Source organism: Sciurus carolinensis, chromosome 15 (assembly GCF_902686445.1).
Source record: "Sciurus carolinensis chromosome 15, mSciCar1.2, whole genome shotgun sequence".
In the NCBI taxonomy this organism is placed as follows: Eukaryota; Metazoa; Chordata; class Mammalia; order Rodentia; family Sciuridae; genus Sciurus; species Sciurus carolinensis.
In genome coordinates, this window is record NC_062227.1 from 36,568,894 (window position 1) to 36,583,231 (window position 14,338).

At 46.9% G+C, this 14,338-nt stretch overlaps 1 protein-coding gene across 3 annotated transcripts in view; it reads right to left on the minus strand.

Moving 5' to 3' along the window:
- Positions 1-14,338, minus strand: part of Kctd1 (potassium channel tetramerization domain containing 1) — a 183,890-nt gene that overhangs the window by 82,446 nt on the left and 87,106 nt on the right. The window contains exon 1 of one of the 3 annotated variants that reach the window (XM_047526460.1): positions 12,894-13,319. The exons of 1 other annotated variant lie outside the window; for it this stretch is intronic. Coding sequence is in view for 1 of the 2 variants with exons in the window: in XM_047526458.1 (XP_047382414.1) it covers positions 10,724-12,538 (1,815 nt within the window). In the remaining variant the exon portion in view is untranslated. Of the gene's footprint in view, positions 1-10,723; positions 12,686-12,893; positions 13,320-14,338 lie in introns of those variants that run through there. One more of the 3 variants, XM_047526458.1, reaches the window with a different exon arrangement.

Genomic DNA, 14,338 nt, shown 5'->3' on the forward strand with positions numbered 1-14,338 from the left:
CTCAATCCATTGAAAAAAATAAATATTCTCCAAGTTTTGTTTTCTTTCTGGAGTAAAAAAATGAGACATTTGTTCAAGATGGGATACCTAAAATATCTAAAACCTATGAAGACATAGTTCTGCCAGAACTATGCCACAAGCCTGGTGCAGTGGGACATGCCTGTAATGTCAGTGACTCAGGAGGCTGAGGCAGGAGGATTGCAAGTTCAAGGCCATCCTGGGTAACTTAGGGAGGCCCTTTCACAAACTAAAACATAGCTCAATGGTAAAGCACCTTGGGTTCAATCCCCAGGACACCTTCTAAAATAAAATGCCACAAAAGAGAAACCAAAATTCTAGATGAGCTGGTTTAATTAAACAGACTGCCTAAAACCTACAAATTCACGCTACAAGGACTATGCTGGCTGAATACTGTGAATATTTGAAGGGAATAAAATAAAGCAGAGGTAACAAATCCCTGCACTGTCACATGAATCATTTCTACTTTACAAGAGCACTTCGTCACACTAAACACAAGTCACTAGAGGTTATTAATTGGTGGGTAATATTATATCGAAACTTTACCAAATACCTTGATCCTGTATTCTATTCAAAACACCTATCAGTATACCTCAACTTTAAGAGGCATTTCCATTTTTTTTTCTTTTCTTTTCAGTATTGGAGACGGAACCCAGGGGAGCTCTAAAACTGAATCACACCCCCAGCCCTTTTTATATTTTGAGACAGGGTCTTGTTAAGTTGCCCAGGCTGGCCTTGAACTTGAGATCCTCCTCAGTCTTCTGAGTAGCTGGGATTACAGTCATGCACACTGTGCACAAGTCTATTAATTATTATGCAGTATTCAAGACAGAGTTCAAGAATTAGAAAACTAGTCCATTTATACATTAGGAAAATGCAGATACCATAACGTAGGATCAAACCAGAGGCCTTACTTCTACAATACTCAAATTAGGAGATTTATGAAAGTGATTACTAAAACATAAAACAACCTTCAGGATGTTTTAAGAATCCCAGCATTGTGATCACTCCCTTAGTCCCAAATCACTTCAAATAAAATTTAATGTCTTATAAAACACTGTTAACCAGGCACAGTAGCGTACACCTGTAAACTCAGCAATTCAGGAGGTTGAGGCAGGAGGACGATCCTGGCCAATGGGGTAATGCAGCAAGACAGTGAAAATAGAAAATAGAAAGGGCTGGGGATGTAGCTCAGAGATAGAGCACCCCTTGGTTCCATCCCCAGGATGGAGGGAGGAAAGAAGGGAGGAAGGAAGAGAGAGGGAGGCAGACAGACAGACTGACTGCTGATTTCATTCTAAGTCAACTTTTGTGAGTCTCTTGGAGTTGGGGCAGCAATTACTTCCAGAAGTGGGATCCTTAATCACCTTTAACACTTGAACATTCTCAAGGCTCTGTAAGACAAATAGGAAGAGTCTACAGAACAAATCTAGAAGAAGGTGTGGAGTTAACTCTTACCTGGACCACAGCACAGGCAAATCTCAAAGGGAAGCAGAGAAGCATGAAAACAGGTTTTGGGATAAAGCCTTCCTGTGCAGGGGTCTGTGAGGGGAAGGACAGTCCAAGAGGGCCGGAGTGCAGGAGCCTGTCCTGAGATTTCATGTGTACCAGGACACCAAAAGCAGTGCTACTAGCCAGAGTCCAAGGATGCCCCAGAAGAAACAGCAGAGGCCCTGCCCAGCACCTGGACGAGCTACTTCCAAGAGAAGAGTTGAAGCCTGAGGCTGGGACTTCATCATAAAGAACTGCAGTTTTTCACATGCAACATTCTGTGCTAAGAGAACAAAAGGACAGCAAATGTTCCAACAGTACTCATGTCCTCAGCACTTTTCAAACAGTTAAGAGGGACAGATGTGTACCCCATCTGACCGAGGAGAGGAACTGACGCGCAGGGAGGTCTGGGTAGAGCTGAGATCTGGTCCAGGGTCCTGGCTCTGGAGTCTGTTTTTAACCGCTATGATTTGGTTTCTCGAGAGGATGTCCCGGTCTCCAGACCCTACAAAAGGCCAGGGACCTGCCCCCACAGGGCCACATGGGGCATGCTGCCCACGTTAAATACTCTTTCTTATTCCCTGCACACAGTGTCACTGCTGTGTAATGCTGTGTTCTCATGAGTTCCCTCCTCTTCAGCTGTCATGGGAAAACACCTCGTGTAGCGATGTGACATAATGCTCTATCATCTTCTCTACTGGATTCTTTTATTTGAAGAGTGGAGAAATGTGGAACCAATCACAATTTAAAAAGCAAAGGCTCTGGAACTAGAGTGACCTAGGTTCAGATCCCAGCCTAGTTATTTGCCAGCTGTTGGGCTTTAAATAAGTTTCTCACATCTGGGGCACATGGGATATAGCTCAGTTGGTAGAGTGCTTGCCTTGCATGCACAAGGCCCTGGGTTCAATCCCCAGCGCCACACACACACACACACACACACACAGTTCCTCACATCTATTAACCTTAGCTTCCTCCTTTGTGAAATGGAAAGAATAACCAAAACTCCCTAAAGAGCTCGGTAGGATTACATGAAAGCCCAGGCAGACCAGTGCTCGACAAGGTATCCAGTGCACACAAACCAACCACCTAGGAATCCTGCTCAAATGCAGGTGCTGATGTGGGGGGAAGGAGTGAGCACTGAGATTCTGCATTTCCCACAAGTGATGTGCATGCTGCTGAGCAGCAGAACTTCAGCATTCCTTGGTTATTATTAATGAGTGTATTTCACTTCATAGCTACATAGTTGTAAGAGTTGACATCGAAACTCTGCAATGAATGAATCACGACTGTCTCTGAAGACTGCAGCCCAATGACATGACAGTCTCATGCCCCCCAGCACTCCCTGCAGTCCCTCCTGCCTGGATCTGGTCTACTGGTTCACACACTGACCCATGACAGCCAGGAATGTAGAAATAGTTCACATTTCTAAGACATGGTCCTTCAAATGACATGTGAGAAACCATAGCAAGTTGAGGTATCAGAATTAACCCACAAGTTAAAGAAACTTGCCATAAGCACTAACTTGTCAGACTATAACAAAATGAAGAAATTTTAAAATTATCAAAATTATATTTGTGTATATACATGGGTATATATGTGTGTATACATATGTATACACACACGTGCATACAAAAATATTACCTGCGATCATTTTGTCTAAAGAGAGGATGAGATAGAGAAATCCACAAATATTAAATTAGATTTTAAATACATTTATAGTGTACTTCACTAGTTTGTTTCCTGGTGCATAGTAGAGTGGGCCCAAATGGGAACCCTTTTCCTTCTGCCCAGAGAGTAAGGCTGGGGATTGAATGCTGAGACTCTCGACTGAACTGGGTTAACCCAGTCTAGGCACATGGAATAAAGCTATAAATTGATGACTACACACTTCCCAACTAAACCTTGACATTTTAATTTGGTAACTCAACTCCTCACAAAGGAAGCCACATCTGTCTCTGTCATTCCTTAGCATTCCTTTCTCAACTTCTCTGCCTCTCTCCAGAGGCCAACCACCTAACTGTCTTAAATCTGTCAGCCTCTTCAGGTGGCACATTTTTACCCTCTTCCTCCCAGACCGGATCCAAACACCCATCTTGCAGGGTTTGCTGCCAGAAAGTCAGGAAAAAGCAGTAATTCAGGTGTGAATGAATCTGGATCCCCCCAGGAAAAAAAACTACAAAGAGGATTTTCAAATGGCAAATGGTGTTCGTAGAGACGGACTGGGAGTGGGAATAGCTGAGAGGCCCTGGCCCATGCCCCAGCCTCCCCTTCAAGATCACTCCAGGTTCCCTTGGTTCTCAGGTTACATAAGGGGCTCATCACAGGAGACCTGCACCATCACACTGTCCACACCCCCATGGGATTAAAAACAACCATCAAAGTCACGGCCTGGGTGGGAGCAGGAGCTGAAGTCAAACACCTCAGAATGTAGAGGGTCTCTGGAAAAAGCAAGATACCACTGGGGCTGAAAATGTGGAAAACCCAAAGCAAACTGCATGCACAGAGGAGTTGCCTAAAAGCACATGTGATTTACAAAACCCAAACACTCTGGCCTTACAGTATTATAACATGCTTCTTACTTCTGTTATTTAAAAAAATCCTGTTACCTAAGAGTTGGGCAAAATTTAAGATATGACATAAAAAAAAAGTATCACTAACAGAAGTTCATTATCCTATAATAAATGGATTTTTTTGAAGGGTGAAAGAAGACTCCCATCAGTCTGTTAAAGTGTGAGCTGAAAGGCAGGCAATCTGATGGTAAAGAGAGTGTTGAGAAGCTAGGTTGGGAGGCACACACCTGTAATCCCAGAGCTTTGGGAGGCTCAGACAGGAGGATCTCAAGTTCAAGGCTGGCTCAGGCAATATAGCAAGACCCTGTCTTAAAATTCTTAAAAAGTTAAGAAATAAATAAGAAAAAAAAGAGAGTGTTAGATAGAAGGTTTTAGAGAATCACCGAAAGCCTAAAACATGCCTCTCTGGGGTTCAGTCTCCTGTAGTACAGCAAGTACAGCAGTGTCCGTGATCCAATCGACAGTCATGGGCATGAGATAATACTACCTCATATTCAGCAATCACCCTACCGCAGGGAGGCATCTCAGGGGTGTAATCATTCATCTCCAGACCATGCAGAAGCTCATTCTGATATACAAAGACTCAACAACATTCTGGGCATGTCCTCTCTCAAAGGAGAAGAGCAAGCCAAGAGAAACCTTTATAAATCCAAAAACCCAAAAGAAGTTTATGGAGTCCCAAACTTCAAGAGGTCACCTGTTCCCACTCAGATATTTAGGTATCAAGCAGAGAATGTCTTCAGCTTCAGGGGATTCATCCACTCACTCGTCCGTCCTCTGTGAATCCCTACCGAGGGCGTAGTCTGAATCCTGTTCCTCTCTGCAGCACTTGGCAAGCACAGAGATGTCCCATTATCGATGCGTTTGGCATCTCAGAACACCAAAAATGTTGAAGATAAGCGTCCTTGTTCAATGTTTCAAATCCTAAGGCTATGATTTCTTTCATTTTAGTATATCAAGGTTAATCAATATCCCTTTTTGGGCCAATTAATTCACACTACTCTATTTCTTATCTAAATTCGCCAAAGATGTCTTTAAAAAGGCACCTTGACCAATTGCTATAATGCAGCGAATGACATGTGCATAGAAGTAAAACAGGTCCTAGAAATAAATGTTTTGTCATACAACAGATGCGTGGATTACCGGTTTACATATTTGGTCCTAAGACTTTTAACACATAACTACATAGGAACTCCTCTATTGATTCTGCTTTTGAAGTGGCAGTTAAGACACCAAAAAGTAACTTGATACCAGGTTTTTATTATATAACTGAAGTGGAGTTCCTTGGTGGAGGCCAAAGCAAGAGCTGTACCAAGGTAGTCTCACATAAAACAAGCATCCTCTGGAAAGAAGGGCTTCTCTTCATTAAAAATGTACTTATCAATGACAAGAGGGAGGCCCTTAGGTACCATTTGGAACACCAGATTTTTTTTTTTTTTTTATGGCAGACAAATATGCCTTACTTTTTTGTAGTACTAGGGATCAAACCCAGGGTCTCATGCATGCCAAGACAAGTAATCTACCACTGAGTTACATCCTTAGCACGGAGAGCCAGATTTTAAGATCAGGGTGATACAAAGATTTAAGTTTCAGACAAATGGTATCCATATTCTTGTTTGGCAGTGAAAATATTTTTACTCCACGTATCAGTATTAAACATAGTGAATTAGTGTTTAATGTGGGTTATATCAGTTTAAAGTAATATACCCTGCCTGGTGTAGCAGCACAGGCCTAAGTCCCAGCTACCTGAGGTCGAGGCAGGCGCATTGCTTGAGTTCAAGGTCAATCTGAGCAACAAAGCAAGACTCTATCTCAAGAACAAATAGAAAAAAAAAAAAAAAAAAGAACAAATAGAGTAATATCCAGCTATAGTGGCACATGCTTGTAATCCTCACAGCTGGAAAGGCTAAGGTGGGAGGATCACAAGTTCAAAGCCAGCTCAGCAACTTACTAAGACCCTGTATCAAAATAAAAAATAGAAAGGGGTGGGGATGTGGCTCAGTGTTAAGCGCCCCTGGGTTCAATCCCTAGTACAAATATACATATACATATATATATGCCCAAATACTGATTGCAATATTAATATGACTACATAAAAGAGAATATAAAATTATGATTTCTTTCCCCATATGACAGCTGCAAAACACTGACTGCATCAGCTTCATTTTTATTCTGATCAGTTTTTAATATATAAAAAGGTCAAAAATCTCACCAGATTACTTGCCAAGTGGAAAACTGATTAATTTATAGATTCCTGGGTCAAAAGCCAAATGGTAGGTGTTCAGTAACTATTTCCTGAATGAGTGAAGAAAGCTATGTACTTATGTACAAGACATTCAGTTCCTCCACCAACTTCAAGTTTCATGAGACAGCGAACATTTTGTTGTAGAAAAAGGAATGTAGTCCCAGGCTAATATTAAAAATAAGGAAAACACCTGTTATAAACAAGGCAGTTATCTTTGTAGCACCTTATGGCTCCAAATAACCATTGCAAAGAAGTCTCATTACAATTACTATATTCCTTTTACAAGTATAGACCTTTGATTCCATCTTGAAGCGGGGAAAAGGGTCTCTCTCCCACCTAGTCCTCAAATTCAAAATAGAACTTCAGCAATTACTTCAATAATACATAAACTGCATGCTTTTTTCTAGGAAATACATAAATCCAATATTGCTTCTTTCTTCCCACTGTAATACCTGAATGAAAACTGGATTCCCACTGCTGTCAGCCTCTGATTTCTTCCCCCAGGTAATTAAGGAACAACTGTGTGCATCTGCAGGGTTGTGCCTATGTCCAGCTTAGACACTGTAAGGAGCATATCTGGTATACAGCGAGTGAGGCCAGTCAAACATAAATAGTGGACATGCCCCACAGAATCTTAATGCTAATAGATTTCCTACTTAAAGAATTCCTTAAAAGTATTTCTGGAAACAATCTGGGTTAGGGCCAAGCAAGTACAACCAGACACCTTTGTCACAAGCTTGCAAATACCAAGTACTTTTTTTTTTTTTTTTTTGGTGGTACTGCCCAGGGCCTCATGCAAGCCAAAGCACGTGCTCTACCACTAAGCTACATCTTCAGCCCCTAAATACATTTTATAGTGAGCTTATGTGCACATTTTTGTTTGGTACTGAAGAGAGGCACAGACTCTCTCCAAAAACTTTAGTAACAACTGTGACATGTCAAAACTAAAATTCTATTAGTATTTTCCCCTATGAATGCTGCAAAATAAAATTACAGAGTCTATCACCCATCTAAGTTGAAGTACTGTTCTCTGAGGCAGGAAAAAATGCTGTTATTTTCATGCAAAGAGAAAAGATACGATGATACAGAATACAGTGTTAAAACTGTTTAAAATGGAGCATGTGAACTGGTGGCAGAGTTCAGCAGAGGACTATGTGCTTTAGCATGTGCAGGGCTCTGGGTTTAATTTCGAGCCTCCCCAAAATAAATAAAATTCAAAATAAAATATAATAAATTGGAATGGGTAATTGCCACTTGGGAGCTAGCAAGCTGTACCAATAACTGGATCATTTCAACAGCTTTGCTGGGTGGGGGTGAGAAGGGAGCTAAAACTACCCTTAACTTGTAATACAGCCATTGCACAGAATTAGAGTGAACCAGTTAAAGCAACCATTACAACCCCACCCCAAAAACAAGATACTTCACAAGAGTAGAAATCCCAAATCCAATAATCTTGTTTATCCCTGGGTGCATTCATTTTCCACCAGAACCATAAATGATACACTTGTAACCACCCTCAAGACCTTTAAAAAAAAAAGGAGTGTGGCTCTCCTCCCTTATCCATGGCTTCACTTTCCAAGGTCAGCAGTCTGAAAATGCTAAATGGAAAAATCCCAGGAATGAACAATTCATAAGTTTTAAATAACTTTTATCATTATTGCTAATCTCTTATTGTGCCTAATTTATAAATCAAACTATCATATGAATGTATGTCTAGGAAAAAAGACAGGATATATAGGGTTTGCTACTAGCTGTGATTTCAGACATCTGCTGGGGGTCTTGGAACACATTCCCAGGGATGAAGTGGGGCCACTATAAATTCATTTAAAGTAATAGGCTCTTCATTTTGGGAGGAACTTGCAACATTAGAAGAGAATCAAAGCATCAGTGTGTGACCTCTGCCTTATGAGTAAGTCTGTAATAACGCGGTCAGCAGCGGGCTCAGAGGCACCACTTGATGAGGCCTGTTGGTACTGAGGTTAGAGTGAAGAACTAATGAAGGAATAATGACTGAAACTTGAAGTACAGAGGGCATTTCCTGGGGATTAACAACCATTCGGGAGACTTGGTGGCCTCAAGAAATGCCACTGGCCAGTAACTCTGGCCCGTCATTAATTCCTGGAAAATGCCCTGGACCTCAATCATTATAGTGATTTTAATAAATACAGAAGGAAAAGTTTAATATTGGCTTTCTACTTAAACTATAAACAGCTGTTTCATACTTAGACCACTCAGATTTCCCAGCATGAGTTCTTTAGAAGTTACTAAAGAGTTCCCTTAAACACCTTAATGCTCATTTAAAAAAAATTTTACTCTAAGTGAAAAACTGAATATTAAAGAAGTGCAAAGAGGACTGAGTATGTAGCTCATTGATAAGAGAACTTGCCTAGTATGTGCAAGGCCTAGGTTCCATTCACTGTGAAAAACAGAGATAGAGAAAAAGATGCAAACAGAATAACTTTATGTAGTGTTTTAACTAAAAGAGAATTAAGGGTAAGTCTTAGCCTTTGACAAGGCTCAGATCTTGATTGAGAGCCATGTAAGCAACACACAGATCCTCAATGTGTAGCTAACTTGGGAGTTCCCTGACAACAATTCAAGAATAATAAAAGCATCAGTATATAATTTTATGGAACTGATTTATCTCACTCAGGTAAACAAGACTGTGGCAGAGGGATCACACTCTTTAGAACAAAACAAAACCAACAACAACCATGCCAACAAAAAAAGACCCTAATCTTTTGTGGATTTTAAAGTTACCAATTCTCTATGGCACCAGTGTCAAGAGACCAGCAGACAGATGCAAGTAGATAACCTGTTTCATTGTTATTCCAGGTACATACATGGTTCAATAAACTTTCTTAGACTTTTAATTACTAAGGTGCACTTTTAAGGGTTTCTACTTCATCAGAAAAAAATGTGAACATTTATTTTCACTTTCAATGATGATGCAAACCCAAACTCCTATCCTTAAAAACTCTCTAAAACAATCTCCCTGTCAGAAATGGATTACACCAGCAGTACGAAAGACACACAGCCTACAAGTCTTGTGTATTTTAGAGAACTGTGCTATTTATACTGCCATTCACAGCCCCTTTCTCTGTTGGCCTTGAGGCTTGCCAATTAGCTGGTAAACCTCTCAAAGGGTCAGTCTGTCCAGAACTGGAATTTCCACTTTGGAAAAAGCACAGAGGTAGGTACCTGACATCTGTCCCTGAAAGGCCTGCACTACACCTCCAAATTTAGGGCTGAAACTCCTATTCTGCTCAGTGGCAGGGAGGCTGAAGTGGTAAAACCTCTTATGGCTACTGCTGCGTGCACAACGGGATCCCCAGAGACCTCTTGTTGCTGGCTCCTAGAGAAGAGTGTCCAAAAAATGAGTATAATTTGAATTATACTCATAAATACATTCCTCTAGGTAAAATAATAAGGGAAGAAGCATCTAACCCTTCTAACATCAGGCCTCAATCTCAATCTAAGCTTTGGTACTGTTGAGGATTAAGTAATTTTAGGGTAGATGTAGTTCCTCATCTTTGATGAGGACACCTGTGAACTGATTTGCCCAAGCAGGTTCCGTGTCTAGGCTAGCCGGCTTACTCTGATGATGGGCCACTCTATCTTCCTCTTCCCCCAGATGTTGCTTTTGGAAGGGCTAAGGACAGACAGAAATGTTTCAGTGCCCCACAGCAAGCTGGCTGGGAACCTCCCATACACTTTTACTGTGTAGTCTGACTGGTAGCGTGGAGACCTAGTTCCCATCTGAATAATAACCTTAACAAGTGATTAATGAGTGAATTTAGTTAATGAAAACTACAAGCCAGAGATCACTTTACATTGGACTGCAAGCAATAGTATACAGGAGGCACTCGACTTCTTTTCTCTCCAGTCTCTGCCCCTTTTCTTAAAAAAAAAAAAAAAAAACAGGAAATGGAATTGGCATATTTTTAATAATTTATAACTTTCTGCCTTCATAAGTTATGGTGAATGTGTAACGGAGTAGTAGTTTAACACTTTATTCAAATGTTTTAAGTAGCTGCTCCCTCTATATATACATCCTCCCTGCACTGTGCTTTATACAATTCACATATTCAATGAAGAGGAGGTGCAAGAGCCAGTTAATCCTTTTGTTCTGCGAACTTCGAAGTTTCTAGCACACTGCGCAGCAGTGATTTGTTAGGTAGCACGTTCCCCTACCCCAATCTTTAAAGGTTAGGTGTAAACATTCCCTCTGTCCTGAAAAGCACCGAGAGAGTTAAGCTTCAAAAGGTGAAGTCAAATTCGATGCAGTATATTGGCTACTTTTAAAAACTTCCCCCCAACCCAGACCTACGTTAGCACAAAAGTTAGTCCCGAAGTGGTACCAAAGAAATATTTCATGCATAGAGGTTGGTTTGGTTACCTGGGTGGGGGAAACAATAGCAGGTGAAACTATTGTGGGTGAATTGGTGCTTCTGTGCCCATTGGCTTCTGGAAGAAGAGGCAGGGGGTCGTGTTTCACGGAAACCACCACCACCGCATCCACAGGCTCCGAGGGGCGGATACAAAGTCTTTTGGGGGAAGAAGGGCCGCAGATTTCCCCGGACCCGAACACTGACTCGTAAAGGGCGCGCTTGGGCGCAGCCTCGGACTTCACGTCGGGCCCAACCTGGCTGTCTTTGGGGAGGATATAAGTGTTCCCCAGCGAGGGCGGCTGGGGGCGGTGGTGGTGGGAGGGATGGGTGGGGGTATGGTGGGAGTGGTGGCGAGTCGCCCCGTTCAAAGCCTCGGCATAGCAGCCCTGCGGGGCTGGAGAGCCCAGTTTGGTGCCAATACCCGCGATGCTGTTGAGCGTGGCGATGGAGACAGCGCCGATGCAGTGGTTGGTGTAGGTCTTGGATAGCTTGGCCGCCTTCGAGAGCATCTGCATCCTGGTGCCCAGCAAGTTCTTGCCAATGGCTTTGTTCTCGTACCAGGTCACATCGCCCTCACTGCAGTGGTCCCGAGGCCGTTGGAAGAACGCCTTGCACAGGGGATTGCGCTTCGACAGGTACTTGACGAAGCTGGCATAGGGGCAAAACTCTGTGCCTGTCTCGTACATGCGGGGCAAGTTCTCCTCGTCGCTGCTCTCTGCGCGCTTCTTGCTCCACGACGACGAGCGCGACTTGTGGTAGGGCCCGAGGGACTTGAAGTACACGAACTTGCGACCGTCCTCGTCCATGGCCAACCCGAAAGAGTCCTCCTCCAGCTCGCGCTGGTTCTCGCGGCCGCGCGTACAAAAGTACATGCACGTCTCGAACCAGACCTTGTTGAGCAGCCCAAAGGGTGTGTTGGTGCTGAAGACGCTAGAGGTGTAGAGCTTGCGCAGGTCAGCGCGCGTGATAGCTTGCTTCTGTACCACCGGCCCCGCGCCCTGCTCCTCAAGCTTGCGGATGACAGCGGCCAGCGTCAGGTTGGCGCTGCGCAGCTCAGGGTCCTTGGTGAGGTCGAGCGTGCGGCAGTACGGGGGCTCGTTGAGGTAGCGGTTGAGGGAGCTGCGGATGCTGATGAGCGACGACTTGCTGTAGAGCTGGCCGCTCTTAGAGCGGGCCTCGGCGTAGAAGGAGCGCAGCACGCGGCACAGCGCCCCCTTGTCCATGGTCTCGAAGTCCGGGCTCTGCGCCTTCTCGCTCAGGTACTCCCGGAAGATGCGCACGGCATAGCGGGTGGCCAGCCGTGTGTTCTCGCTCAGCCGGGCCCGCTCGGGGCGCTGCAGCACGTCGGGGTCCAGCTCCGCGCCGTCCCCGGGCGGCCCGCTGCGGGCCCGGGGCGCCAGCAGTCGCGGCGGCGCCTCGGGCTCCAGCGCGGCGCTCTGGTCCATATTGATCATATGGACCGGCTCGGGCTCCAGCTCCTCCCCGGCCGAGTCCTCGGGCTCCAGGGGCTCGTCCCAGTCCAGCCCCATCTCCTCCTCTTCCTCCTCCTCCTCCTCGTCCTCCTCCAGCCCCCCACCTCCGTCCTCCTCCTCCTCGTCGTCCCCCGTTATCTGCACCTCCTGGATCTCGTCCTCCTCCTCCTCCTCTTCCTCCTCCTCCTCGCCCGCGCTGCAGTAGTGCGGGCGTCCGTGGCGGCGTCCGCGGCCCCCCGCACCGCGCTCACCCTCGCCCCGCTCCCCATTGTTCTCGGCGGCGGCGGCGGCGGCGCTGGCGCTGCCGCCCGCGCTGGTGTTACAGTCCCCGCTGCCAGGCATTCTCGCCATATTGCCGTCTCTCTGCCAGTCCTCGGGCAGGGCGCATGCGCTATATTGGACCGCAGCGCTGAGAGCTTTTGTGTTTAATGACCTTCAGCTACCGGGAGGCAAAGCCGGGCTCTTAAAGGAGCCGCGCTCCAATTGTCATCCCGAGCGCTGTTCCGGAGGGGCAGCGGCGAGCAGGGGATGCACGGGAGGGGAGGTGGGGGTAAGTTAGACAGGGAGAGGGTAAGGGACCGAGGCTTGCCGGACCTTCTTCCCCTACCCCGCTCCCCACTTCTAAGAAAACTTTGAAGGAAAAAAAAAAAAAAAAAAAGGAAGGGGAGGGAGAGCTGTCGGTGGGGGCGAAACACTCCCAACTTACCCTCTGGCGGAGAGGCGCGCGGGCCCGGGCGGGAGAGAGGGAGGGCCGGCGGGAGGGCGGGGCGGTCTCACTTCTCTAAGTAATGCCCGAGGAGCAGTGCCCCTTCCACCGCCCCCTCATTGCCCCCCGGAACCGGGGGTTCGGGGCGGCGGCTGCGCCGGGTGGGCCGCGGGTACTGCTGCGAGAAGCCCGTGTCTGGGGCCGCCCGGAGCGGAGTGGAGCAGGCAGGTTAATGAGCAGGGTGGAGGAGGCACGGCGAGGCCCCGCACCCTCTCAGCGCCCGCGGCCAGGGCGCAGCGGGCGAGGCTTGGGAGCGGGATGGGGCTGGCGGCGGCGGCTCCCCCACCTACTTGCTGGCGGCGAGGCGCGGGGGCCTGGGGCCAGCAGCGCGGCTCCCAGCTCCCTTTCCGACTCTTGCAAAGGAGTGAAACACGCCCCACGTCAGCCTCATCCCTTTTGACTTTTCCAACTGCCACTTTTAAGCTGTCATTAAAGACCTGGGGCGCTCCCCGTAGGTCTGGGGCAAGTCCGCGCTGGTCTAGCCAGCCTCGGGAAGGAACGAGAAAAAAAGGCTGGGAGGGGCGGGTGGGAGGGGAGATGCTAGAAGAGGCGCTCAGGACCCCAGGGACCCCCTTCCCACTTGTCCAGATCGCCGCCCTCCCAGCCCCAGAGCAAAGTGACAACACCCTCCGGCAAGGCGCTCCACCAGATTGGAGTTAAAGCAGTGCAGGTCCCCAAGGCAGGGCAAGCGGGCGGTCGGAAAAAGTGAACTTGGGTCTCGATTGCCCCCGCCGCGCCACAATTCCGGGCAATTCGGATCCCCAGTGCGCTCTCACTCGAAGTTGCCAACCGCCATTCGTTCGCCCTCCGGGCTCTGCTGCCTCCGGCGCGCGGGGGCGGGCACCTCGGAAACTGGAAAGGCAGCCAAAGACCTCGCCGGGTCCCGCTTTCCCATAGGAGACGCTGTCCCATTTCCAGCCAAACACCCGACCCCGGCGCGCCCAAGCTCCGGGCGCGTCCTCTCGTCACCACCTCCCGCTCTCTCGACCCAGGGGCAGCGCCCCAGTGCCGCCCGGGACCTCCGCCGTTCTCTTTGGCTATGCAGCTCCGGCCGCCTCCGGAGTTCGCACTGCATCCTAACTTTCACCTCTTTGGGCAGCCCGAGTGTCCCCTGGTGGACCGACCAGCTCGGAGGAGTCCCAGGCCCAAAGAGAACCGACGGAGTCAGTCCAGCATTGCGCCCCCGTGCTAGGCCCGCTCTCCAGGAGGTAGCCTAGCCAGCTCCTCGAGTGCATCCTAGAATTTGCTTCCAAGTTCGAATTCTGGACATTTAAGCCTTGCGAGGTCTGTCAACTGTCCTTTGCCCCTTCTCTGGCCCTCCCGTCTTGTTTTCAGGGCAGTTTATCATTTTGCGCACCAATAAAAACCCACCCATCAACTTATAA